The sequence below is a fragment of the Crocodylus siamensis genome, chromosome 9 (genome assembly GCF_052110815.1).
Source record: "Crocodylus siamensis isolate JL-2025a chromosome 9, ASM5211081v1, whole genome shotgun sequence".
NCBI lineage: Eukaryota > Metazoa > Chordata > Crocodylia > Crocodylidae > Crocodylus > Crocodylus siamensis.
Window position 1 is genome coordinate 46,595,467 of NC_143403.1, and position 26,450 is coordinate 46,621,916.

Here is a 26,450-nt window from a genome sequence, read left to right on the forward strand (position 1 = left end):
GGCGCTACCACAACAGCCAGCACTCACATTGGTGAAAGTTCCTTCATGGTCAAGGACAGTGTGCAGCACAATGGAATGAAAGTCTGCTGGCTGTAGTGGAGCAGTTATCATGGGGTGGGCAGGTGATGGGGATGTGGGTCCAGTTCAGGACCCAGATGCAGAACCAGGCCACCACCACCAGGGGGCTGTGCATGCCCCAGCACATCCTGGAGGATGCCCTACATCTCCAGGATGACCTCCTTGACAGTTTCCTTGCCCATGCTGAAGAGGTGGCTAATGTAGTGCAGGCTGGTGGGCACAGCCAGTTTGACCAGGGCACTGGCCAGCTGGATCTCTGTGTGGGAGGGGCAGTCATGTGGTGGTAGTCCGCTGATCCAGGTGGGGGTGGATCTATTTGAGGAACTCCTAGAAGGTAGCCCAGGTCATATGGAGTGAGTCCAGCCACAGCTTGTCATCACAGGTGTGTTGGATGATGTTCAGCCACCAATTCTAGCTGGCTGGGAGGGCGCACATGCAGCACAGCTAGAACCCCAGGAGCTCATGGATGGCACCAGTGGCAGCATCCGTGTGTGTCGGTGGTGTCTCTGCTGTGGTCTGGGCGATGGGCCGGGGCTGATCATTTTTATGGGACCTCAGATGCAGCAGTGAGCCTGTGCATGTGGCCATGCAGTGCAGAGGGGCCAGCAGGGGCGACAGTATAGATTAGATTAGATTATATCTAAGGGGGTCTACACAAGATTACTATGATCAATCAAAAGTATGTGAATACTCATACTTACAATTCAAAGGGATCTGCACCTCTATTTGAAATTTCCAAAAGGGTCTGTGCTCCATTTACATTTTTTAGGGGTCTGTGCATGAAAAAAGTTGAAATCCATTGCTCTAGAGGCCTAGTCTGAATATGACTCTTGCTAAGCGCGTCTACATGAGACGCCTTCATGTGCAGTGGACTGTTTTACTGTGCATTAGTGCATCATGGCAAAAAGCACACTAAAGCACTAATGTGCAGTAGAATTAATTTACTGTGCATTAACATCACAAGAAAAATACCTTTTCTACTGAGTATTAGTCTGTGCTTCATCTAGTACCTCATATTAAAGGTACTAAACTAAATGCACAGTAGCAATGGTGTATTAGTGAAAGTGTAGATGTGCCTGCTGAATGGATCACTTATGACTGATTCCCCTTTCAGGTGGGAATAGTAATGTAGGATCATGGATGCAATGACCTGTTACCATGAGTGTTGAGACAATCATACCACTGGTTGTGAAGGAAAAACTGGCACCAGCATGTGGGGGTTATAACTCTGTCTCTGTCTTGCCTGTCTCCTCTCTACACTAACCAATTCCAGTCTTCTCAATCATCTCCCCAGAGCTTAAAGTATTCTTATTCCTTGTGTTGTGATGTCATGTATTTCTGCTTGGAAAAAGAGGTGACCAGACCTGAGTACTTGGGGGCATCCTGTTGGCTTATGTGATGGCACTGTAGTGTTTTTCAGGATTATTTCTATTCTATACAGATCTTAGTAACCATGTTCTCTTTTGCACTGTTGCACTTTGAGCAGAGGTGTCCATTGAACTGTCCCAAGTGATGCCTTAATCTTTCTCTGAGTGCTCACAGTTAATTTACCACCCACAAGTATATGTCAGTAATTCAAACAGCTCCTTCTAATTATTATTAATTAACATTTATCTTTGTGCAGAAAGGTTATAGCCCAACTGGGCCACATTTTTCTGCTGTTCAGATGTACAATAAGTGGCAGGCCCTGCCCCAAAGAGTTTACAACAGGGGTGGACAAAATGGCTGATCTGACCGGCATATGGCCCGTGGGTCAGACTTTGCCTGTCCCTGGTTTACAATGAAAGATTTAATGTGAATGGTTTTTACTTGCCCTGTTCCCTGCTATAGTACTGTTCCATCTGGGTCTTATTTAATTCCTAGAAGTCTTTTCTCCTTTATTTTTTGCAAATTGTGCCACCATCCTTCCAATCTTATGTCCAAGATCATCAGGGCCATCTAAGTTTGTCCAAACTGTGCTAAATCAGTTTAATACACATGCTAAGTGGGATTTTTCATTCAGTTTAAGCTGCAGAGCCAATGGGATTGGAAGATTGGAAGAAGTTCTCTTTTCCTGGTCATGAGAAGGCCCGATATAATTGTTACATATATCTGGTCTTAATATAAGCCTCAAAGCACTGTGCAGTTAAACTCTTCAAGTACTGGAAGTCAACCATTTATACCTCCTCTTTGATTTTGTTTCTGTAACTAGTTTCTGAGCTCTGCCACATTTTTTTTTTTTTGTCATCCCAGACTCCTGTTACCTATTAACAGGTCTTCCAAAGGACTTCGTAAAACTGCAAATAAATATTATTAAATATGTATTTTTCACTGTTTTATAGACAATTACAAATTCTAGAAGACAGGAGGAGTTTGATAGTCCATTAATGATACCACTGATTTATCCTCCTTCAACTGGTCCATGCAGACCTTCATAACTCTGCCTTTAATTATTCTTCAGTCTATTTTCCTAGGCCTTCAGAGAAGCTTACTACTCTGTAATTCAAAGGTGCATACCTCTGCTCAGTATTTCTTATTTTCTTGCTAAGTGATTCTCAGCCAAGGTACTGCAGCACCCTGGGTTGCCATGAGATCCTTTTAAGGATGCTGTGTGCTGCTGTGTAATGTTAGCACTGTTAAGTGTGCAAACACCTACACATGATTCACAAGATAAATCCAGAGATTCCAAATAGGAATCCACAATGTCAAAAACATTCTGTCCTGTTGTGATCTCCCTGGACACATTCACTGAGGTGTTACCTAATTAGCTCCAGAGTAAATGTCTCAGCATCTACGTGAGTGACTCTGTTAGGCCACAGGAAACTAACAAGCTGTGCTGCAGGTTAGTATTTATAAATACTAGTACTATCCTGCTGTGAAGTTTTTTTGTTCACAGCAATGCACGTGTAGACACTATGGGGCTGGCTGGGACATGAAGAAGCTTCAGTGTGGAGACTGCGTACTGACTAAACCCACACTGAAATGCCCTTGTGCACCAGCCAGCCTCTCTGGGCCCCCTGCCAGCTAGGGCTGCTCTGACCCAGTTCAATATGCTGTGGGCTTGGAGACAAGTTCAGATATGGCACCCAGGAGCAATAAATTCTGGTGTCATATGCATCAGAGTTTATTACTACAAATTAATTGCATGTGTAGATGCACCCGCTGAGTTCTTTGCAACAGAAGAATTGCTCTGTTATTTTTCTGTGTTCAAAAAGAAAATGAAAAGAGCTGATCTTTTCCAAGGGTACCTTGAGTCTGAAAAAGGCACCCATGGAACCATCAGTCAGTTTCTTGCCAAGAGGGGTGACTTTAGGTGACTACCTGTGCAGGCTGTTGGGTAGCTTAAGACCGCACTCTCAAGTTCTAACTCCCCCTGTGCAATATCTAGGGATCTGGGATGCTTATCACAGAGTGCTGGATTACACAGTGGTGACAAGGCACCTAGAAGTTAGATGTTGCAGTGGTTAGCGTCATGCCACCTAACTCTCCCTCCTCCCTTTTTTTTTGATCTAGCCCTTAGCGACTTGCCTAGGTGAAAATGAAGGCCTGGAACAGAGTATTTTGAGTTGCAGAGCACAACTCTAACCACTAGGATACATTTGCACTGCTTGCCTTCCAATTCCTGTGATTTTTTTCCCACTTTTAAGTTAACTCCACGTGTTCCTCTCTCCTTCTGTCACACTTGCATTTGAGGAGCATTAACACTGACATATGTTAATAGCCAGAGCCAAGAGGTAGTTCTAGTGAGACCTATTCCCAGCTCCCTTTCTCTCTTGCTATGAAACAATAGACAGGTCTGTATCCCTATCTCAGTTCCCCCTCTGGAGCATGAGGCTAATTAACATTCAGGTCTCTTGTGGTCAGCATTTGTGAAGCACTATAAAATCCTGAGTTAGACTTGTGGCGGACAAGAAAGCTCTTAATATCATTAAACTGTCTCCCAATTAGGCTGTAACTTCAGTGTTGCCTGGGTGGGTCTGTGGTTTGCCTGTAAGCCATAGCTGACCTAAGAGCAAATACTTGTTGGTGTTCATTGCCCTCCAGGTGGTGTCTCAAAGGGCAAATCTCACAGCGTAGCTGACATGCTATGCAACAGGTCATGAGTACGTAATAGGTGGCTGTTATGGCAGAAGGCTATGCAGGAGCTGCTGGGAAGCCCCTGGTTTGGTTTCTTGAGTTAAAAAGTATAGTAGAATCAGATTGGACATTGGGTTTGGGGGGGAATGATGTAAGGAGAGCCACAGGTGGGAAATGGATGATGCCTGTAGAATAAATATTTTGTTGCGACATGAATGCCATTCAAATAAGTATTTGCCATGGGTTGATATGCGGATGCAGTCTCTGAAGTTGCTCACTGTGAGGAAAACCCACCTGACCAGATGTGCTAGGCATCACCTCCCAGCATAACTTGACCTGCAAAGGAAACAATAACATCAATCAGGAGATGGCACGATTCTAAAGGCCACTCCATCACCCTACTTCTCTGTCTCGGGGTTGGTGCTGTTCTGACCTGTTAGCAAAATTTTTGCCTGGGTGGTTCATGGCCAGGAGTTAAATGTCACCTTTCTCCCATCTCATTCCAGAGCAGTTCAACCTTTCCTGCCTGCCCAGTGTCCATGACACTGACTCAGCCTGCAGGTCGTTTGCACCTCGCATAACTCTACTGATGACTAGTACTCTCCTCATCACTTGTTATTCTTGTTCCCACAGCGGCAGTACAATGACATCTTCAAGATGAAGATAGTCTGGTTCCTTGCCACCCTATCAGTCCTGCCCCTGTCTTGAGAGTTGTCCAGAGAACTGTCTTGGTAAACCCTAATCAATCTGGGACTGCCTCGAGATTCTGGTTGTTTCCTCAGTGGTTGGGAGTTCACCTGGCCTCATAGGGAAACAATTATTGTGCCAGGCCTTGATAAGAGGTGATGCTAAATAGTCTTGTACTGTGAAGGGGAACAGTTGCATTTGTCTGTGAAAAACAAGCTTCACCTTGCAGCAGGAAGCATGCTTCCCAGTCAGCGTGTTTACATGGGCATGTTAATGCACTACAATAAACTCTAGTACTTATTGTACCAGAGTTTATTGGTCCCTGGCATGCATTTATATGTGTGCCCTGGATCTCAGTATGTTGAGATGGGTCAGAGCTGCCCTGGCTGGGGGTGGGGGGGAGGGGGATCAGCTTGCCAGCCCAAGGCTCCTCCCCCCAGCTCAGCATGCTGTACAGGGGCTGGTTTAAGCATGAGGGTGTTTCAGCATGGGGCTAACTAGTGGCAACCCCCACAATGAAGCACCCTCATGCCCCAGCCAGCCCGGGTAGCAATTATATGGGCACTGCTGGGGAGTAAATTCATTTACTCCAGCCTAATGGAAGTGCATATGCAGACACATGATGCTTATTGCATGTTTACTGTGCAGCTAATTACTGCACAGTAAATATCTCATGTAGACATGCCCAGCAAGACTTTTTGGATGTCTTGGAGAAAATGGAATTTAGGCTAGTAGGAAACTGTTCATAAATGTGCAGTTCAGCTGCTGCTGTCTGAGCCGCATGCCATAGCCTGTGTTTGCTTCCAGAATCTCTAGGCAGTTTGCTTCTTATGTGCTCTTACAGAGTGTTCCAGGATCTGCATCTCCTGTAACAGCCAGGCTATTAGTTTTTTCTTCATGGAGCACAACTTGAGCTTACTGGGCAGCCCAGAGAGTACCTTGCTGTAGGAAGCTTTAGATTGGGTGGATGAAATTGGCTCCAGTTTGGGGTCACTTCAGCATGCTTCTTCTGTTCCGTGCCTTCCCAAGGGGAGGAGAATCACAGAACTCCATTAGTTGTAATGGCTGGTACTCCTGGGTTGGCTCGGGAATAAATTGTAAGCTCTACATTGTTTGGCAAAAGCTAAACAGAGCAGTATAGTTTGACCTAGAAAAGCCTCTTAATGCGTTTTTCATTTAGAAAGGGGCAATGGTCTTATCTAATCAAAAACCACATCCTTCAGAAGCAGAGTCACTGCAGCCAAGTTAACTCAATTAGTAAATCACCACAATGAGCTATTTAGAGGCAGCCCTTAATGGTTTTAGCAATGGGAGGATAATAATACAGTAACAAAGTGCCCTAATATACTGTGATGAGATAAACTGTCATCCCTTTTGGTTTCCATGAGGCTTTTGCAAAAGGACAGGATTGCACTGGGTTCTTCTACTCCAACATAAATCCGAACACATCCTCTCAGGCTGCCTGCTTGTCTAGGGGTCTGTATGCTGTGCTCCTCACTGGAACATCATATTTCTTCAACACAGCCACATTTTTGTTTTTTTTTCAGACTGTGGAGAAGTGAAACCATACACTGCTGCAGGCATTGAAATGGGCTTATGTTCATAAAATAGCCAGTACCTCTTTTTGGACATGTCTGCACTGGCTCCATGTTGTTCTCACGAGAGGCACTGACAAGTAAATCCTGCCCACCTACTCCTACTCTGCATGCTTCAAACTTGGGCCTGAGGTTGTGAGGACACTCTGGAGATGCCTCCACTGCTGATCTCAATTATGCCGGAGAAAGAGACCTTGACAGTAACAGCAAAAATGTTCCTTACTACCTCACTCTAATAACAACTGCATATGTGTAGAAGCAAACACTTGTATTTGGGTTTTCAAACACTGTAGTTTCTTTGTGATTCAGAATTTTCAGGCATTTAAATTAAATCACAGAACCACAAATAAAACATGTTACATTAAAAGAATTACACTATATTAGACTGTTGCTGAATCAAACACTTGGAAGTTAAGAAATAAAGCCTAGATTGTTTTGTTCAGTTTTACTTGGGCTCCTAGTGAGCACACTTTTTTGATAATTGAGTGATGACAGACTATTTTTCATATGGCACTTGCTTCATGTACTGCACAGGATGGACACTACTCAGGGATGAAACACCTGCTCAATATTTCTTTTAAAAGACATTTTAATGTGTTGCTCCCATACATCATTCTAACTCTACTCTAAATGCAGGATTCATTTTGCCAAAGGCTTTTTCATTGTGTTCCCACTAAAGTAACTGAGTGGTATGCAATCAACAATGAATGTATAAGGAAATTATCTTATTCCCATTTTACATAATAAGAAGTGTGGCACACAGAGAAAGGGCAAAAATTGCTAAATTCAATTCTGCTTTCCTCTGAGTAAACTAGAAATGTGTGTGTTTCTCTTTGGTTTTGTTCAAAAAAGTGTTGATTTCCCTATTAAAGAAACAAAATGTTGCGACATTGTGAATACTCCAAGGCTATTGCATTAAGCACACCCAGTTTCATTTATTTTCTTTTTCCTTCTCAAACATTTTACTAGCAGGGAGTAATACCCAGCCACACTTAACTGGGGATGTGTCTTCTGAGAGAGAGAGAGAGAATGTATTTGGGGCAAACTGAAAAAAATGGGTGGAAATGGTTCAGACGCAGCAAAGTTCAAAGTTTTTGTTCCTTGTTGAAATGAAAAAATGAAACTTTTTCACTGTAGATACACTGAGCTACTTTGTTTAATGAAAAACAACATTTTGGTTCCATTTTGGACATATTTTTCAAAAAAGCAAAACAGTAGAAATGAACCATAGAGAAGTAGGGTTGGAAGAGACCTACAGAGGTCATCTAGTCCAACCCCATGCCTGAGGCAAGATCATTCTTTTCCAAAGCATCCTATACAATCCATAATCTAGACTCTATGTAAGACTAGCATCAACCCTGACATGACACAGACCTAGCAGCCACAGGTAAAGCAGGAGAACCATGGCAGCCAACATTTGACATCTATAAAATAATATCAGTATATGCTCAAGAGATCTGAGGTAGTAGACCACACCCCCCATGACAGAGGAAGGCAAAACACCCCATAGTCAGTTCCCATCTGGTCCTCAATCTGATCCTGAGCACAGGGGGAAGACCCCCTAGCCAGGCACCTCTGGCTTTAAATCCCAGCAGGCACATTGTCACACTCTAGTCAAAGTCCTTAGCCTTGGCTGTAGCCAACACCCAATGCCTGTGAGGAAGGTTTGAAAACACCTTGACACATGTAGCATAGGGGAGGGGGGCAACCCGCAAAGCTTAGTGGCGAACCCAGAAGTGGACTGGAAGTACTTCCAATCCACTTCTGGGTCTGCCAGGGAGCATGCTAGGGCCCCTGCACTCCTCCTGGCTCAGCAATCAGCCACAGGGGTACCCCAGGTGCCCTCCCAGACCCAGGAGGCACCAGTCGCTGAGTCACCAAATTGGGCCAAATTTCCACCAAATTGAATCAGGGACCAAAGCTTCGCACAGCCATAATAAAAATGTTGAATTGCACTGGGCCTAGGATAAACTTCTGTCAGACTCTACTCAAAACCTTCTGACATTTTGACATAGATCCATTTATAATTATCTTTTGATTGTGGACATTGAGCAAGCAATCCCCCTTAAAGTAGTTTTGTCCATTTGATCTGCTGTTGAGGATTTGTGGTTGGACTATGATTTGTTTGGAACCTCCCCTCAGGCCTGCTCACCGTGGGTGACCAGCCAGGAATGTGAGACTTCAACACAGGATCTGGTGAGTAATTGCCTCCTTTGGGAAATTTCCTCATTGTGTCTTTATTCATTGCAATCTTTGAGAAGACACAAAGATCCAGGTGGATCAATGCAGTCATCATCCCCTGGCAGCACTCACTACTAGGAGTGAGTGAGTACAGTCCTACAGGGAGGATATCTGCTAAGTCAAGAGAAACAGACAGCAGGTGTGCAGGTGGTAAAGAATCAGGCCAGAGCAATGAGTCTGCTAATGGGAAAAAATGTGAAACCCCCCTGACCCTGGATCTGAAGACTGGAAGTCAGGTGACTGGAAGGAGGTAGAAGAATGGCTATATAAGCCTAGCCCAGGACCAGAAGGAGCTCTTGAATGTCTTCTAGAAATAAGTACTGTCTTGAGTTTGAATTTTTCATGTTATGAGTGGAGTTTTGGGGTGTCTGGTAGAATAAAGCTAAATGGTTTAGTGGCTGAAGACAGGAGAGAGATCCCTGCAAAGGTCAAGGACCCGGTGGGTGGCATGGACAGAATCTCGGACAGGGCTAGGGAACCAGTGAATGAGTGGAAGGGGGTGAAGCACTGAAACAGCCCTGCAAGGGTTGGGGAACTTATGGGCTGTGTGAGAAGAGGCTTGAGACAGGGCCAGGGACCTCATGAATAGGGAGAGACCTGCCAAGACCAGGGGTCTGGTGGGTGGAGTGGGCTAAAGCTGAGAGGGCAAACAGGTTCTCAGTGGCTAGTGCTTGGGTGGGGCTAGGAACCATATGGAGGCTTGTTTAGGAAGATCCCCGAGGCATTGACATGGCAATGTTGGTGGTTGGAGGCTGGGATTACTGCCCCTAATGTGATTCGGGCCAGGGGGACACACATAAGGCAATGGCTGGTGCTGGCAGTGTCCCTTGTAGGTGTGAATAATTCGCTGGAGGGTCTGAGCCCTATGACACTGATAGCCAGCAGGCCCAGGGTCAAAAAGGAGAGTGAAGCAGGGCCAGGAGGCCTAGAGCTGAGAGAAGGAACAAGAGAGTAATACCTTGATTAGGCAGGACTTAGAGCCAAGATATGACTGCCTAGGGATGAGCTAGGCAGAGTAAAGCATGCAAGGCTCCCTCTGATCTCTCAGGGCAGTTTCCATTATCTCTGATTTAGACATCACGGAGTGTCAGGTGAGCATAAGGTGGTGATCTGACAGACTAGCAGGGTGAGACAGGGTCAGATTGATTGCTATGGGGAGCCATGACTGTCCTCTGGAGGTGAATCCCATTACAGTGCTCTAGACTGCAAGTTAGGGAGTGCACAGAACACTTCCCATCCCTCCTTTTGAAGCTATTCCCTGGTCAACCAAGAAATGGATATACATCAGGCCAGGAAGATGAGACCAAACTGGTTCAGTGAGATGGCTGCCCTTCCGAAAGGGAAAAAAAAGTCCTATGTTTTAACTAGGCTCTTTGCTCTAATGGGGCAGAAAACTATCCACAGCTCTCTATGCATTGTATCCAATGAATACTAAATGTACAGTACAGTGCCTCAACTTTAAAAGGACCACTGGAGACAAGACTACCAAATTCCGTTTTTTGGTTTTTCCTGGGCCACAATTTTGGGACTTACGCTTAGGTACATGCAATGGAGCTAAAGCATAGCTTGCTGCACATGCGCAATGGAGTAGGATTTCAAGATGTGCGTATGCTTAAAATGGCATGTAGGCAGCTGTGGAATGGGCAATTGGGAAGGAAAAGTGAAATAGGATTCTGTGCTTTGTTTAACAAACTTATCTATTCATTGTCACATCCCATGACCTATTGGGCTATGCAGTGATAATCATTTGCTTGCCCTGGGTCAAAATTCTTAAGTATCTTATACAAAGTGAAAAAAATCCTAACAGGTAAGATTGAGGCAACCCCTTCCTCAAGCTGTGCTATAGGAGACAATGATTCAAAGCCCTGCTTTTAATTAGGGACAGAACAGATGTAAAGTTGAGAAGGTATCTCTAACCTGGTTTTGGGGCACTCACTTGGGAGGCAGACAGATGGTTCCCCACTCTCTGGGTGCCTGTCCTAGTCATCAGGATGTTGGGTGAAAGGAGACCTCCTGCATGACTAGTTTTGTTATTGTTTCTCTGAAAAAGTTTTAAAGCCAAAAATATTTGGCAAATCCAGGTCAAGTACTTCTGGGTTGACCATAACTGCATTTTTTAGCAAATATTTACATCTGTAACTCCCTGTCTGAAGCCTGTGTAGATTCGTTCTTCAGAAGTTTTCACCTTTGCTTCTGGTGCCATTATGCCACTTTGTATTTACTCACCTCTTTTCTCTATATCCAGCTTAAGTCTGGGATTGGTCTAGAAAGTAAAAACCTTCCCAATGCTGTTTACCACCTCCTTAATCACATGACAAAATATGTCCATTTGGGCTCCATTCACAGATTTCATAGACATTAGGGCTGGAAGGGACCTCACAAGCCCATCGTGTCCGGTCCCCTGCCCAATGGATAGGAAGTCAGCTGGGGTCAGGTGTACTATTTGACCATCTCTATTTTTGGGACCAATATAAAATAGACACTGAATATTTACTTAGCATAACCTATGTCATTGATTTCTCCTCTAAGTGGAAACTGACCTGCAACTTATATGTTAAATATAAATATTAAGGATTTGATAAAGCATTTGACTTGGTACTGCATGATGTTGTGATTTAAGAGCATGTGTCACAAGAGCCCACTAAATGGATTGAGAACTGGCTACTGAACATATTTCTAATGATAGTAGACAATAGTGATGGGGGGTATTATATCTAGTGGGATTCCATGGGAATTGGTACTAGAGCTGACTAATCAACATTTCAGTGACAGTATCGGAATAAACACAATGGGCGCATCCAGATGAGCATGCATGTGCCTGTTGCCCCGCCTCAAACCCCTTTGAGGCGGGGCAACAGGCATGTACGGGAATGAAAAAATGTTCCCCACTCCGCAAGTTTGCAGCACGGGGAGAAAATTAGACTCCCGATTATCCAAGGGTCTAAAAAAACCTGCTCCACAATACAGCAGAGCAAGCATGGTTCAAGACCATGCCTGGAGCCAGTCCTCCAAAAGAGATGCTCTGGTTTTGGCCAGAGTGTCTCTTTTGTGTTCCTGCTGCCCCCGGTACTGTCCAAGGTAAGTCAGGGGTGCATTTCATGGGTGTTGGGGGGGGTGAGGGGTGGCAGGGGGATGTGGGGAGGATTTGGAAAGTGGCAGGAGGGGATGTCCCAGGGGCTGCAGGGAGGTGAGGACCTGGCCCAGTTCCCTGAGGCTCACTAGTCTGGCTTTGCACCGGAGCAGGTTGCACAGCTCTGAGAGGCACACACAGGAGCCACGCCTCCTGGAGCCCTGTGACCCGCTCCAGTGCAAGACCGGACTAGCTAGCCACATGGGGCTGCGCCAGGTCCTCACCCCCCACAGGCACAGGGGGCAGAGGTGGGAGCTGGCCCTGAGGCCCAGCTCATGCTGATAGGACCTGGATCAGCATGCGGTTCCCAAGTGCCGCACCGGGTCCTGCTGCAGCCGGGCCCTTCCTATAGCTGCAGGACTTGGCCCAGCATGCAGGGACCACGTGGGTCCAAGCTGGGTCTGCTGGCCCTGGGGCTGCTTGTGCCAGCATGGGCCGGGCCCCAGGGCTGGCTCCTGCCTCTGACCCCTCTGCCTGCAGGGGGGTGAGGACCTGGCCCATGTGGCTCGCTAGTCCAGTCTTGCACCAGAGCAGGTCACAGGGCTCCGGGAGGCGTGGCTCCTGTGCATGCCTCCTGGAGCCATGCAACCTGCTTTGGTGCAAACCCAGACTAACGAGCCTCAGGGATCTGGACCCAGCCTGGCTGGGCTGCAGAGGGGGACCAGGAACTGGCTGGGCCTGGCAAGTGGTCTCCGCATGCCGCACCGGGTCCTGCTGCCACAAAACCAGCCCAGCTGGGTGGCAAGAGCAGCCCCAGGGCTGGCAGAACCAGGCTCGGCCCAGTGCATGGTCCCCCCACTGCTGTTGTTAAAGGTTAGTTATGGGCCCTGGGCGGGGGGGGGGGCCCTGTGAGGTATAGGGGCTGTGGCCCTCCAGGGTGGAGCTGGGCAGGGGGTCCTTTAGGGTGCCTGGGACCCTGGGCAGAGGGGCTGGGGCCCTGTGGGGAATAGGGGCTGGGGCCCCCCAGGGGGGAGCTGGAACCCTGGGTGGGGGAGCATTCCATGTGCTGTGTGGGGGGGCTGCACCCTGTGGGGCCAGAGGAACCACCCCTCCTGAGCAGCCCACACACAAGGTCCCGCACACCCACAGTGCCCCTAGCAATTGCCCCACTCCTACCCACAGACCAACCCATATCCCTCCACATCCACCCACCCACCTTCCCCCACACCCCTTATCACCCCCTTTCTACAAACCCCACATCCCCCTATCACACACCCATCATGTGCGAAGAAAACCAAAAGCACAGATCAACACATCAATATTTAGAATTTATTTTTTCATGATGATAGAGACACTGGTAGGCTTCCAAATTGCTTTAACATTGTAAATATACCAATAAAGCATTGCCCAACTTATCCCTCTCTCTCTCTGTCTCTAGATGTGTGTGTGTGTACAGTGTTTTGTTTTGTTTTTAATGTGGAAGAACATGGATTTTGGGGTATTTTAAAAAATGGATTTGGGATGCTGTTGCACCAGTCCAGCTGGCACAAGGGGTAGTGTCCCCAGGTATCAATTGTCTGGGCCCCAGAACCTCCGGAGAGTGAGTAGCCCCGAGCTGCTTGCTGGGGAAGCTTTTTATACTTCTGAGGCTAGGCCAGGGCAGATTTTTATACTACTGGGGACATCGCAGGTGCTGGCCCCGGGCTCTAGCTCCCCCTGGCTGCAGATCTGGAAGGAACCAGGCAGGGTTATTTTGCCCCAAGTGGCACAATTTGCTCCACAACAAAGTGCATGTCTGAGTATGTGCACTGAGGCAAAAAGCCCCAGCTCAATTTGCACTGCTTCTATTTGAGCTGCTGCAAGCACACATGTGGACACATCCAATCACTTCAGATAAAATTTGCAGATAACATATAAATAGGCAGGGATGAATAATGCTGAGGACAGAGTAGTTATACAGAGCAGTCTATCACCTGGTAAGCTGAGGCAAATGAAGCAAAATTTGTTTTGATAGAGCAATAAGCAAATGTAGATGTCTAAGAAGAAGGAGTGGAGACCATACCAATAGAATGGGAAAATGTATCCTGGAAGCTGTGAAGATGAAATGCATATAAGGGTCATAATAGACAAGCAGCTCAGCATAAGGTCCTAGTGCAGTGATGTGGCGAAGAGATCTAACATGATACTTGGATGCAAGTAAAACTCTACTTCTGCATCAGCACTGTCAGACAAATATGGGACTACTGTGCCTAGTTCTTGAGTCCATGTTTAGAAACCCACATCTTGAAAAATTGGAAACGGTGCAGAAAAGAACAACAAATTATTTGTGAATTGGTGAAAACACTGTATAATGGGGAAACTTAAAGAGCTTACTCTTTTCATTTATCAAAAAGAAAACCAAGCTATGACTTGATTACAGTGTATAAATATATTTGCAGGGCAACGTACGTGGTACTAAAGGACTTTTTAATCTAGTAGAGAAAGTCAGAACAGCATCCAATGGCTGTGTAAAATGAAGATGCATTTATTCAAATTCAAAACAAGGTGTGCATTTTTCATAGTGAAAGTGATTACCTGTTGGAGCAAACTACCAAGGAAAGTGATACATTTTTCATCTCTGTGTCTTCAAATCAAAGTTTGATGTCTTTCTACAATGGTACTTTAGCTAAACACAAGTTATGGGTAACCAAGGGAAATCTAAAGGTTGGCAATGGACAGAATATCAGACTAAATAGTCTAAGGGTCCCTTTTGGTCTTGAAGTCTATGAACCTGAGGGTCTGTGAACATTGCTACTGTTTAACAGAGGTGACAAAACAAATGTCTCCTGGACTGGGACTGGAAATCAGATCAAGTAAAGGACTAAGTATGCTATGAACCCTAACAAAAAGATTGGGACCATCCTCCTCTATTGTGTGGTGTGTGGCACTTCACCTTTGTGGAAATGAGTAGGTAGAAATTTTCCATGAAGAGCTCTCATTTACACTTGAAGTTCTTTACAACATCCTGGTAGTGCCCTTTTGGTGAGTATAAATGTAATTTACTCTCACTCTAAGGGACCTTCATACTGCCAGAGCAGTGGTAAAAAAGACCTCTATAAATAAGAGTTAGATCCAGAGTATGAGTTCCCGGGGGTACTACCTTGTGGTAAAGAAATAATCTGTATAGCAGGCAGTTTGACTCAAATACCGGGGGAAAGGCCGCATTCTCCCATCTTATAAGTACAGCATTCATTTCCTGGGAACCGAGGGGTGAAATCTTGTTCAGGGGAGAGCATGGTGGAGTTCTGAAAAATGCAGCTTTCTAAAGGGAACTAGTTGTTTTATTGTTTTACTTTAAATGAAGCATCAAGGCCAGTAGGCACTGATACTTTGATACTGTCTTAGCTTTTTATTCCATGACTTATAAGTCATAAGAATGTTAGAGGACCCTCTTGTGTAGTATTTTTGGCATAAATCTACTTTACTTTATGCATCCAAATGTCAGTTTCCCAGCTGCATAATTGCCTTTTTTGCACTTACGTACAGTTTGCAGTCCATATGCAGTACAGATGTGCAGGAGTCCTCCATGCTGTTATTGTGAGAGAGAAAAATGTAGGTCCTGAGACTACAAGAGACCGTGTGTAGCTCAATGAAATGGCTGCCCTTCTTTGAAGGGGGGCGGGGGCAGGGCTCTGGAGTCTAGCATGCACCCTTGCTTCCAGTGAAGCAAAAAATTCCTTACTACTCCTCATCCCTTACATGCAAATTGCAATAGCTCAGCTTCAAGAGGAAGGCTGGAGAGCAGCTGCCAAATTTACCAACCTGTGGATGAGAGGTTATAGCATTGTTCTCGGAAATTCAACCACCTTCTGAATACATTGCTTCCTGCCTGCATGATGCCCTAACCACTCATCTCTTGGGCTCATTCCTGCTTGCCTGCAATTTCAGGACTTATACTGTATATTGACCTGCATGCATGCCTTTCCAGAGTGGCCTACTTATGCATGCTTAGTAGCCATGTGGATGATCCATAGTGCTGGGGGAATAGGATCACAAACTTGGCATAAGTGCCAAGACCAACACATGACTCAGTGGCCACATCCACATCAAACACTGACTGTGCAGTAGCCTGATACTTCTGCACAGTAGGGGTGTGCAAAATGGGCTGTATTTGATTCAGATTTGGCCCAAATCGAGGACAGTGATTTGACTAGTTGATTCAGATCACTGTCCCAGTTTGATTTGCCTGAATCCGAATCTGGAGATTTGATGCTGATTCAGAAAATTAGCGATTCAGCCATAGACACAGCTTAAAATGTTTTTTCTACATACCTCGAGGTACCAGGTATGGCTTGTGAATGCTGCGATGCTGAGGCAGATGGAGCATCCCATAGGAGCATGGGGGGGGGGGGCCCACCTGCTCTGCAAGGGACCCCCCCAGCTCAGTGATCAGCTGTGGGGGGACCCCAGATGCCCCCCCCCATCCAGGAGGCACCAGTTGCTGAGCTAGAGGGTCCCCTGCATGCTCTCCAGCAGACCTGGAAGTGGACCAGAAGCACTTCTAGGTCCACTGCTGAGCATGCTAGGGACCACTGCCCCCCCCCACTCCCGTGGGATGCTCCATCTGCCCTAGTATCTCAGCATTCATGAGCCACCTGGTGCCTTGAGGTATGTAGAAAAAAACATTTAAAGCTGTATCTATGTTCAAATCATTGAATCTCTCCGAATTGATTCAGAGGGTTCCAGTTCGATTTGGAGAGATTAAAAGTATTAAAGTATCTGTCTGCAGGACTTTACTGCTATAGCCTACAACAGGGGTTTTCAACCTTTTCAGTAAGTGTATTCAGGGCAGCTGGGGAGGGGGGTGGCATGCGGTTGGATGCAGAATTAGAGTACGCTTACTAAAAAAGGAGCAGAGTGGCAGCAGTGTGTTAGGGTTATCATATTTCCAAGTCCAAAAAAGAGGATGCCTTGGAGGAGTGGGTAGGGGGAATATGATGGGGGGGGGGGGGGAGGGCAGTGACACGCCAGTGCCTTGCTCCCTTCCCTCCTTGCTGGTGCGCCTCACTCATGACCTGTAGCACCCTGGCACTGCCAGTGCCCTGCACACCCAACCCACAGTCACCACCGCCACCCCTCAATCCTGATCCCCAGCCCCTGCCCCCTCCCAGCCCTGCCAGTGCCCTGCACTCCCAACCCTTTGTACGCCCTGCTGCATCGGATCGCCGTTCTCCTGCTCTCACCAGCAGAGTAAAGCAAAATTGGGAACTTGGCTCCCGACTGTGCACATGCCTAACTAGGTATTCTGGGAACTGCAGTTCTATCTAGCAGTGGCCATGCTGAAAATGGACTAGGGTAGGAAATCCCAGACTTCTTGCTTGTATTTAGAAAATCCACCTGGAAGCAACACAGGGAGACAAAAAAGAGGACATATCCAGGAAAGGTTGGACATATGGTAACCTGGGTGGTGGGAAGTGGTGGTATGGGGTAGTGGGAAGCTTCCTCCCCCTGACACCCCTCTCCACATCTGTGTCCAACCAGCCTGGTGGTGCCTGTGCACTCCGCAGATGGGTGCCACTGCCCTCACTCACCACCAGCACGCTCCTGCATGGCAGTGGCATTTCATCCCTGCCTGCCCGTGCATACTCCAGGGGTACATGGACCCCTGGTTGACAACCCCTGGCCTACAACTTTCACACCTGTCATAGGATCATGGGGTTGGAACAGACATTGAGGATCATGCCTACTCAAGACTTCAGGGTTTTACTCTAGTCTTTCTGCTCCTGGCCTACTCTATTTGAATACAGTAGATTTTTATTCCATTTGGTATATTTAACTTGTATATTAAGAGTAAATGAGATTTCCAGCAGAGCATATGTCTGAAAAGGCAACTTCTTAAACATCTGTTGCAGCAAAAATGTATGGGCTAGATCCTCACCCCTGAGCATAGGAGCTCTGTTGAATTAGGAGTTTTGCAAGGCTAGGCCTGTTAGAAAGCAACAGTTAGGAAAGGCTTGCACAAGAAAAGATAAAACATCAACAAATTGGGGGCAAAGAATTCAGAACATTTGTTTCTCGCTTCCAGCCCATTCTACCCCTTCCTCCAGGTTTTAGTAGAGCCACAGTTTATTGGCAGCTGTCCACAGCTGTGTTGTGTGTGGTGTGAGGGGAGAGTCCAGAGTAACCACTTTACTAGGCACTATCATTCCATAAACTTGAGTTCTTTGAGACAAGAACTGACTGCTCTGTGGTGTGTGCTTAGACTATGCCTGCTACCATGAGGCCAAGGCCCATACAGGACTTGTGGAGATTGCTGTAACATAAAGATGACATAATAATCATCTCTGGAACTCACTATGCCAGGCATCCTCTCTTATGAGTGAGAGGAAAGGCCCAGAAGGGATGGGACCAAATTAGAAATGCAAAAATGGAGATTTGCTTAGTGAAACAGCCTCTCTGTGTTAAGTCCTAGGGAGGCAGAGATGCAAATGAACAAAATCCATCACTGAGAGTTCACAGATGAGGAGATGAAACTTGGCAAAGTGCTCACCCAGATGATTGGTGCTGGGCTGATTTCAGAAATGGAGCTTAGTGCTCAGTCTCTTTCCAATGATCTGCGTAAAATTAATGATTCAGCTAAAGCGAATGATGAAATGTTATATGACTCCTGAGATCAGGGGATAGATAAACAGGTGTAAACATCTCAAATGCCTACAATAACAGGATTTTTTCAGGAGGTGGTAAAGAAAAGAAACTTATCAGTAATAAAGAAGCTGATCAGGCCTAAGACAGCAGCTCAAGATGGTTTCCTGTGATATTGTGATTTATTTAGAAAATGACTGGAGGCAGAGAGATGCATTTTTTTTTCTTTGAAATGGAAATTGCTATAGTCAGTTGGTGAACTGAGTGAGGCAATGTGAACTGTGCTTTGGTACAGTCCAAGTTCCATATTATTGATGGGTGATTCTTTGTGTGAATATTGTACAGCCATAGTAACTAGAAACTCCAGCTCCAAGTAGGATAGGCAAGTACATACACAGAACAAGAGGTATACCCTGCCCCCGAGAAGCTTGCAATCAAAATTCAAGAAAAATCAAGCTGGGGGAAATGGAGGTACTAGGCCAAGATCACAATGCGAGTACCTAACTGACCAGAGCATACATCCTCCACACCTCAACATTTTATCTGAAGTTTGGGGAGTATTAGACACTTCCATAGGAATCGCTCACCATCTAACTGCAACTGAGAAAATCAATACCAGAAGGAATTAAGCTTCTTTCTAAGGATACAGTTGTTTGTTTTCATCAGTTAGTGAGAATTAGTTCAACAGCATTAAGAGTAATAAGAGGGTTCAATAAATGTTGTAGTTGTTGTCTGAAATAAATTCTCCATGTTGAAAACACACACAAAATTTTTAAACAGCAACAACTTTATTTACATAGCATCAGCTGGGTGTTTTATTTAGGCAAAGCATTTATGAAAGCCATAGCAAGAAATGCAGGTTTGAGCATGCTGAAACATGTTTTGAGCAGGCCCAACCACGTGGAAAGTTTTATATTTACTTTTTACAAATTGCATCACCATCCTATCATTTTGTACTAAATTATCGAATAATACAATTTAAAAATCTGTTCAAAAGATAGCCCCTTGTTACGGTGGTGCACAAAGAACACACAGTGGTATCTCTCATACATTTGCCATCTGTCTGTACCAGCTGCATGTACTTTTTTATGCAGTTACTGTTTTCAAAATCTGGTTGTAGGGCTTTTGTCGGGGTTTGTTCTCAATTGACGTAGAGGGCCACAAAATTAATATTGTAATATTTAAAGGGATTTAATATTTAAAGGGATCACGCTAACACCCATATGGTGCATTAAAGGGATTTAAATATTACAATATTAATTTTGTGGCCCTCTACGTCAATTGAGAACAAACCCTGACAACAGCCCTACAACCAGATTTTGAAAACAGAGGCTGCAAAAACTTTTTTAAAAAAAGAGGCTGCGAAATATGCTTCCCATACCAGCCCTGTACATCACAGGCATCCCCTGATATCTGGGAAGACCATACCCAGCCTGGGCTTCAAAATAATTTATGTACAAATTAGGGTCACCATAGATTTTTACCATCACCATTGTGCTTCTACTTATTTTAAAATATCTCAAAGTCTTCCGGGGGTGTAGGTAAAGCTTAATGATCACCTTACCAAAGCAAAATAAGATGTGTTTGTTCTGATCCATCTTCATTTCAATACTGATTGTGTCAATGTGGTACCTATTCATGGGGACATAATGTAGCTTGTCATATGTAATGGTGACAGGGATGCAGCATAGTAAGGAAACCAAAAAGTCCCCGACAAGCTGATGTTCTGCCATGTCGGTTTAGACTTACAGTGAATTGGACCCTCCAGTAATATCAGCCATGAAGGGTGCTTTTTTAACAATGGACCCAGGTAGCATTCCCAAAATATAGGCTAGCTCACTATGAGTAAAAAAAGCATAAGATCTATTGCTGGTTTTAAGTCTCACTTTTCTGATCACTTGATCACAGTGGATAATTAATTCAGGTGGAGTAGGTTGGCTGGCAATAATATTGTACATAAGATCCAGCAACTCTGTGATGGTTGCATAATACCTCTGACACAGTATATACTCCCATTTTTTAGTCTCAGAAACTATTTTGAAAGGGGTATCTTCACTGACGTTGTTCCAGCTGTGTGGGTATTGTAGTTCTGCTAATCCTATCTCCCAGTTCCTCAGAAGATCCAGAGGTTTAACCAGCTGTATAGTAAACTTTGAGCTGGTGGTCTGCAGAAAAATCCTAGCACTGTCGTTACTGAGCAACGTGATGTAAAAGCCACCATCACTCATCTTGTCCTTCTGGCTGAGGTACCCCTATGTGTTACAAACTTGGGAGGCTTCCACCCAGCTGTTAAATTTAGCCAGCCACCCCAACCATTTCACCAGCAATCGTTCCTTTTTTCCCCATTCCTCTCATTGCTAGGACTTTTACAACCCTGTAAACTCTGTTCTGTTTGGGGTTCTCTTTTTGTAGCTTTTCAGGGTAAAAACAACCTTCAATATTTTCATTTTTGTAATCTTTTAGGTGGTATACAGACATCTGCACATGTCTAAGTACTTCATCCACTATGAAAATCTCATTGGTGAACATTCATTTGTAACCTCTTGAAACCTCCCTTTGGTCCTAGGCACCCTCATGTGGTTTCCTTTTCTGACCAGGAGTGCTGCTGCTTTTATTTTGAAATAGTCCCTGTACACAACTTTCCACACCTGTGGAGAGTTTGAGAAGTTCATGTCAACTGGCCTGGTGTGGATAGTTTTGTGAAAACTGTGGTTATAGCTCTTTATAAACTCTGGTAACACATCAGTGTAGCAGAAGGTGTTGTGGGCTGTAAAATACCTCCACATCTTTGATTTTAATGTTATGTTAAACCTCTCTATCACCCTTGCTTTCACTGCACTATTCATCACAAAATGGTGAATATTATACTGTTTTAACAGTTTGCTTAAAGACTTATTAAAACATTCTTTCCCATGATCAGTCTGTAATTGTTGAGGTATGCAGCCTTCTGTAAAAACGGGTTTAAAGTCCTGAGCTATTTCACTACCCAGCTTGTCTGTGTACCCTGGGTACACCCAGGGGGTGTGCCCTGTCCTCCCATGACAGTGCTGGGTCCTTCCCAGGCAGGGCGCTGAGGAAGGGGTCAGCTACTAGAGTGGCTTCCACCCCTCTCTATAGAGCTAGGCCAAAACCAAGTACTTAACTATGGACAAAATTTATTACAAGAATAAATACAGACACTTAGTATAAAACAAAGAATATTTACAAGGCTTAACAAATAATACTATATATAATATTCCATAATTCACATATAATACCAAATATGAACCAAATAACTTACAACCTATACAATGCAATTAACACATAGGGATATTAACCTATATAACCCAAGTATATGAACAATAGTAGTTATTTAAATCTTCACAAATGACAATACCAATATACACATTGAGGCATTACAACATGTAAACCATACACAATGACAACCTTAAAACAGGGAGTGCACTCAGTACCTCCCAGAGGGGTTTCCCTGAAGCTCCTCTTCTTTAGGGCCCTGGGATGTGGACACACCCCTTCCCCAATGGAGGGTGGAGGTGGTGAACCCTCCTCATGTGTGTCAGCCTCCCCTGCAGGGCCCACTTCCCCAGTAACTCATGCTTCCTCTCTTGAGAAGTCAAGGCTCATCCCCTGGTGGCTGATCGCACAAAAGCCTCCCCCAGTGGCACCTTCAGCTCTCCTCAACAGCCTGGCACCCCACACTGAGCACCCAGGGCACTCTCTGTCTTGTGGGAGCCAAGCCCTTGCAAGCTCCAACTCCCCGGTCTCACACCAAGAGTGTTCCCCTTTCCTGGGCCCTGCTTTGGGGCTCTTTTAGTTAAAGGCGGAGCCGCACTGTAGGGCTCCGGTCACTCGGCCCAGGGCTGGGGCTAACCTGAGCAGCCCCGAGCTGCTCCCAGGGCAGTTCTTCATGCACCGACCCACACACTAGGTAAGGCCCAAGCAGCCATGAGCTGCTCCCAGGGCCAGTTCTCTGTGTGCTGATCTGCACACCGTGTGGGGCCCAAGCAGCCTCAAACTGCTCCCAGGGCCAGCTCTCCATGTGCCAATCTGTATACCAACTGTCCAGTCACTTGCTGGGTTTGCAGGCTCAAGCCACCTCAAGAAGCTCCTAAAGCCTGATCCCTGTGCTCTGATTTGCACACCACTGAAGCTCAAGCAGTCCCTCATCTTCTCTCCCCAGCATGCTGAGCATGCTGCCCTTTTATACTCTTTAGGGGCTCCACCTCCGAAGTTCTTCAGACCTGACTGGTGTTGTTCCAATTCAGGTCCAGCTGCTCCTTGCCTCCTCCCTTCAGACAAGGGTGGGGCATTGCTTCCCTTGTGCTGCCTCTGGATTGGTGGGTGGGCTCCACCAATCAAACAGCAGACCCTCAAGCCTGGGACTCAACCCAAGCCCTGAAAAGGTAAGCCTGCTACATCTTTTTAGACCCACACCCCAGGCATACTTTGATAATTATGTCTATCACTTTTCAGATGTACTTAACTCCACAGTTGTGTTTGGAAAACTGCTGCATATCCACCAAATCTGCCTGCCATTGCTAATCAATATTTGAAACAACACTCTTTGTTTCTTTTAAAATGTCTTCTTGCCAGGTTGTGTAGGGTATAAGCATCCTGATTTGAAAGCCAGGCGAGCACCGCACTTTTGTTCAGAACTTTATTCTGTCTCTTGGCCACTACAAAAAGTGAGTTCACCCTGCCAAAACTCCCAGCTTCTCCAGGAGAGTAATATATTTCCTTTAACAAAGCCTCCTGTGTAGACATGTCTGTAACCGCTGTGTCCCCACCCCACGCTAACACCCATATGGTGCATTCAAGCACTTGAGAACAAATTTAAACCATGGTGAATATACAAGGTTTATTAAACAGGTTATGAAATACAACATGAACGGTGGTATTGAACAGTTGTTCAAAACCAGGTCATGCAAGAAACCTTTTCTGAACAGAGGTGAGCTATTTATTATTATTATTATTATTATTTGAAAATAGTGCCCCGTACAGTCCTGCTTGGTGACTTTCGTGGGCTCACAGCCCTGCTCAGTGACCTCCACAAGCTCAAAGTCTGGGTTGGTAGCCGTTGTCTCTGAACAACACTGTTGCATCCGTCTTCAGTCTCAAACTGCTCTCTTTCAGCCAAGAACAAAAACAGTTCACGCAAAAGACCTTAACTGTCGGTGCAGTACCAACGTGCACGTTTTGAAAGCTCTCTATAAAGGCATTGTTTGCCTGCAAAAGGATTGTGATTAACGTAGGCCCAGACAGTTACAAGAAAAATCACCCTTACAAAAATAAACTAAATTAGTTACTTCAGCAGAGCCCCTTGAGACACAGTTGTCCATGCTCTCCATTTGTTTGTGTTTATGATGTGTTTGTGTTTGTGATGTTCCACATCATGTGACTGGGGAGGGGGCAGGGTGAGCGGGGTTTGTGATGTCATGCACCATATAAGGGGAAAAGGGGCAGGGTGACAGAGGCGGGACATCTGGTCCCAAGATGGCAGCCAAGCTGTCACATTAATGGGGGTGTTCCATAATACTACTAAGGTTTCTGCATTTTAGTTTGGGTCCCTATACACAAAGTGGTGGAAACTATGCCATTGCCACTATCCAATGAATATCAAATTCAATGGGCCACTGAAGAGGAGGGCTGGATACTGCCCAGGAAAAAAAAGACCTACCTGAAGCCTGGTAATTTAAAGCAACTTGCTAGGAAGTGGGTCATAATTTGAAAGTGTATTTTGGGGAAAGAGCTGCTTAGGCTCAAGATCTTATTCTCCCTAAGCAAATGTCCTAAGTGCTAGGTTTTGGGTTAAAAGGGAAGAAAAGCCTTTTTTTGTATTTTGGGTAGATGTGCCCACAGGGTGCTTTTATTCTCCATCCAGAAGAAACAGAATCCAAATTGCTTTTAGGTGCCAAAAATACTATTACATAGCTATGTAGATGCAAGAAACTGAAATAAGACTTAGCCCACAGTTTGCAGAGTATGAGAAAGTCATGCTTACTTAAGTCTTTAGAAAAATGAGATGCTTAGATAAGACAATGTTTTATAAAGCCTTTGGTAACTTTTACCCCTTTTTCGCTGATTTTCTAGTAGCTTCAAAATAAAATATTGTGCGTTTAACTATTTTAATTGCATGATAAATGTAAAACCTGCTAGGTTTCTTAGTTAGGCAGGAGGGGCATGGCTCTCCATTTAACCCAATGAGGAACTTCAGTATGTGGCAAGATGCCTCCATCTTGAAATCCCACTCCTCCATGACTACATAAGGTGCATGCATTTTTTGCATGACATACTGTCTATGCTGAAGTAAGAAGTAAAGAGGGTAGCTCCTCCTCCCTTGGTGTCCTAGTAATTATAACACTTGCCCAAACCACAGGAGACCCAGGTTCTTGTTTCCACTCTCCCTTCCACTTGAAAGGGCTTGAACCCACACCCAGATAATCATTTTAGGCTGCAGGGTCCAGTTTTGGGCTTCACATCTTAAAAAGTTTGAGCATTTCAGGAGTCAGTGATAAATGATAAAAGGCTTGGAAGGCAAGACGTATGGAAAAGTTGAAAGAAATGGGTATATTCAGCTTGCAGAAAAAGAGATTTCAAGTGGGCATGATAGCAGTTTCCAAATATCTGAAGGCCTGCCCTAAAGAGAAGGGAAAAAAAAAAGACTTTGTTTCACCAGTGCAGAGATGATGTCATGAACCAATGGCTGAAAGTTGAAGCAAAATAAGTTTAGATTGGATATCAGGAAAAATGTCCTTCGGTGTCAGATAGATGAAGTAGTGGAATGGACTGCCATGGGAAGTTGCAGAACTTTCATCTGTGGAAGTTTAAGAAGAATTTGGATAAACATTCATAGATTCACAGATGTATGGACAGAAGGGACCCCCTGCCATGGGCAGGAGAGAATACTGGGCTCATATGACCCCAGCTAGGTAACCATCAAGCCTCCTCTTAAAGACTCCCAAGATAGGAGCCAGCACCACTTTCCTTGGATGTTGGTTTCAGATCCTAGCTGCCCTGACTGTGAAGTACTGCCTTCTAATGTCCAGCCTGAACCTACACTCAAACAATATATGGCCATTATTTCTTGTTACTCTGGGAGGTGCTCAGGGGAACAGGGTCTCTCCCATTCCCCACTGGTCCCCCCTGGTAAGTTTATAGATGGCCACCAGGTCTCCTCTCAGCCTTCTCTTGTGGAGGCTGAACAGGTTCAGGTCTCATAGCCTCTCCTCGTAGGGCCTGTCCTGCTGCCCCCTGATCATGCAAGTGGCCCTCCTCTGGACCCTCTCGATGCTGTCCACATCTCTCCTGAAGTGCGGCGCTCAGAACTGGATGTAGAACTCCCAACTGTGGCCTGACCAGCGTCACATACAGGGGGAGGATCACCTCCTTGGCCCTGCTTGTGATGCATCTGTGGATGCATGACAAGATGCGGTCAGCCTTACTGACTGCATCCTCACATTGTCAGCCCATGTTCATTTGGAATCAGTAATGACTCCAAGATCTCTTTCTGCCTCTGTGCTTTTGAGAAGGGAGTTCCCCAGCCTATAAGTATGCTGCTGGTTCTTACTGCCCAAGTGCAGTACCCTGCACTTGTCAGTATTGAATCCCATCCTGTTCTTATTTGCCCATCCCATAACCTGTCCAGGTCCAGCTGTATCCTGTCCCTCCATTCTAGCATGCCCACCTCACCCCAAATTTTGGTGTCATCTGCAAATTTGAACAGGATACTTTTCACCCCCTCATCCAAGTCACTAATAAAGAAATTGAATAGTGCAGGCCTGAGGACTGAGCCCTGGAGGAGTCCACTTCCCACATCCCTCCAGGCTGAATATGACTCATCCACCCTCACTCTCTGGGTGCAGCCCCTCAGCCAATTTGCAGCCCATCTGACTGTGTAGGCATCAATGCTACAGTCACTTATCTTTTTAATGAGAATGGGGTGGGAGACAGTGACAAAGGCCTTCCTGAAGTCCAGAAAGACTACACCCTCCACAGCACCTGTGTCCAGTGATTTTGTGACCTGATTGTAAAAGGTAATCAGGTTGTTCTGACAGAACCTGCCCCTAATGAACCCATGCTAGTTGCCCCAAGCATCATAGCCC

General features: G+C 45.5%; 1 protein-coding gene across 1 annotated transcript in view; it reads right to left on the reverse strand.

Moving 5' to 3' along the window:
* Positions 1–218: 218 nt before the first annotated feature.
* The window catches only part of LOC149857497 (syncytin-2-like), a 55,292-nt gene continuing 29,060 nt past the window's right edge, over positions 219–26,450 (reverse strand). Inside the window, exon 2 of the mRNA XM_090063952.1 lies at positions 219–405. Within this exon, the coding sequence (XP_089920078.1) occupies positions 219–405 (187 nt within the window). The remainder of the gene's footprint in view (positions 406–26,450) is intronic.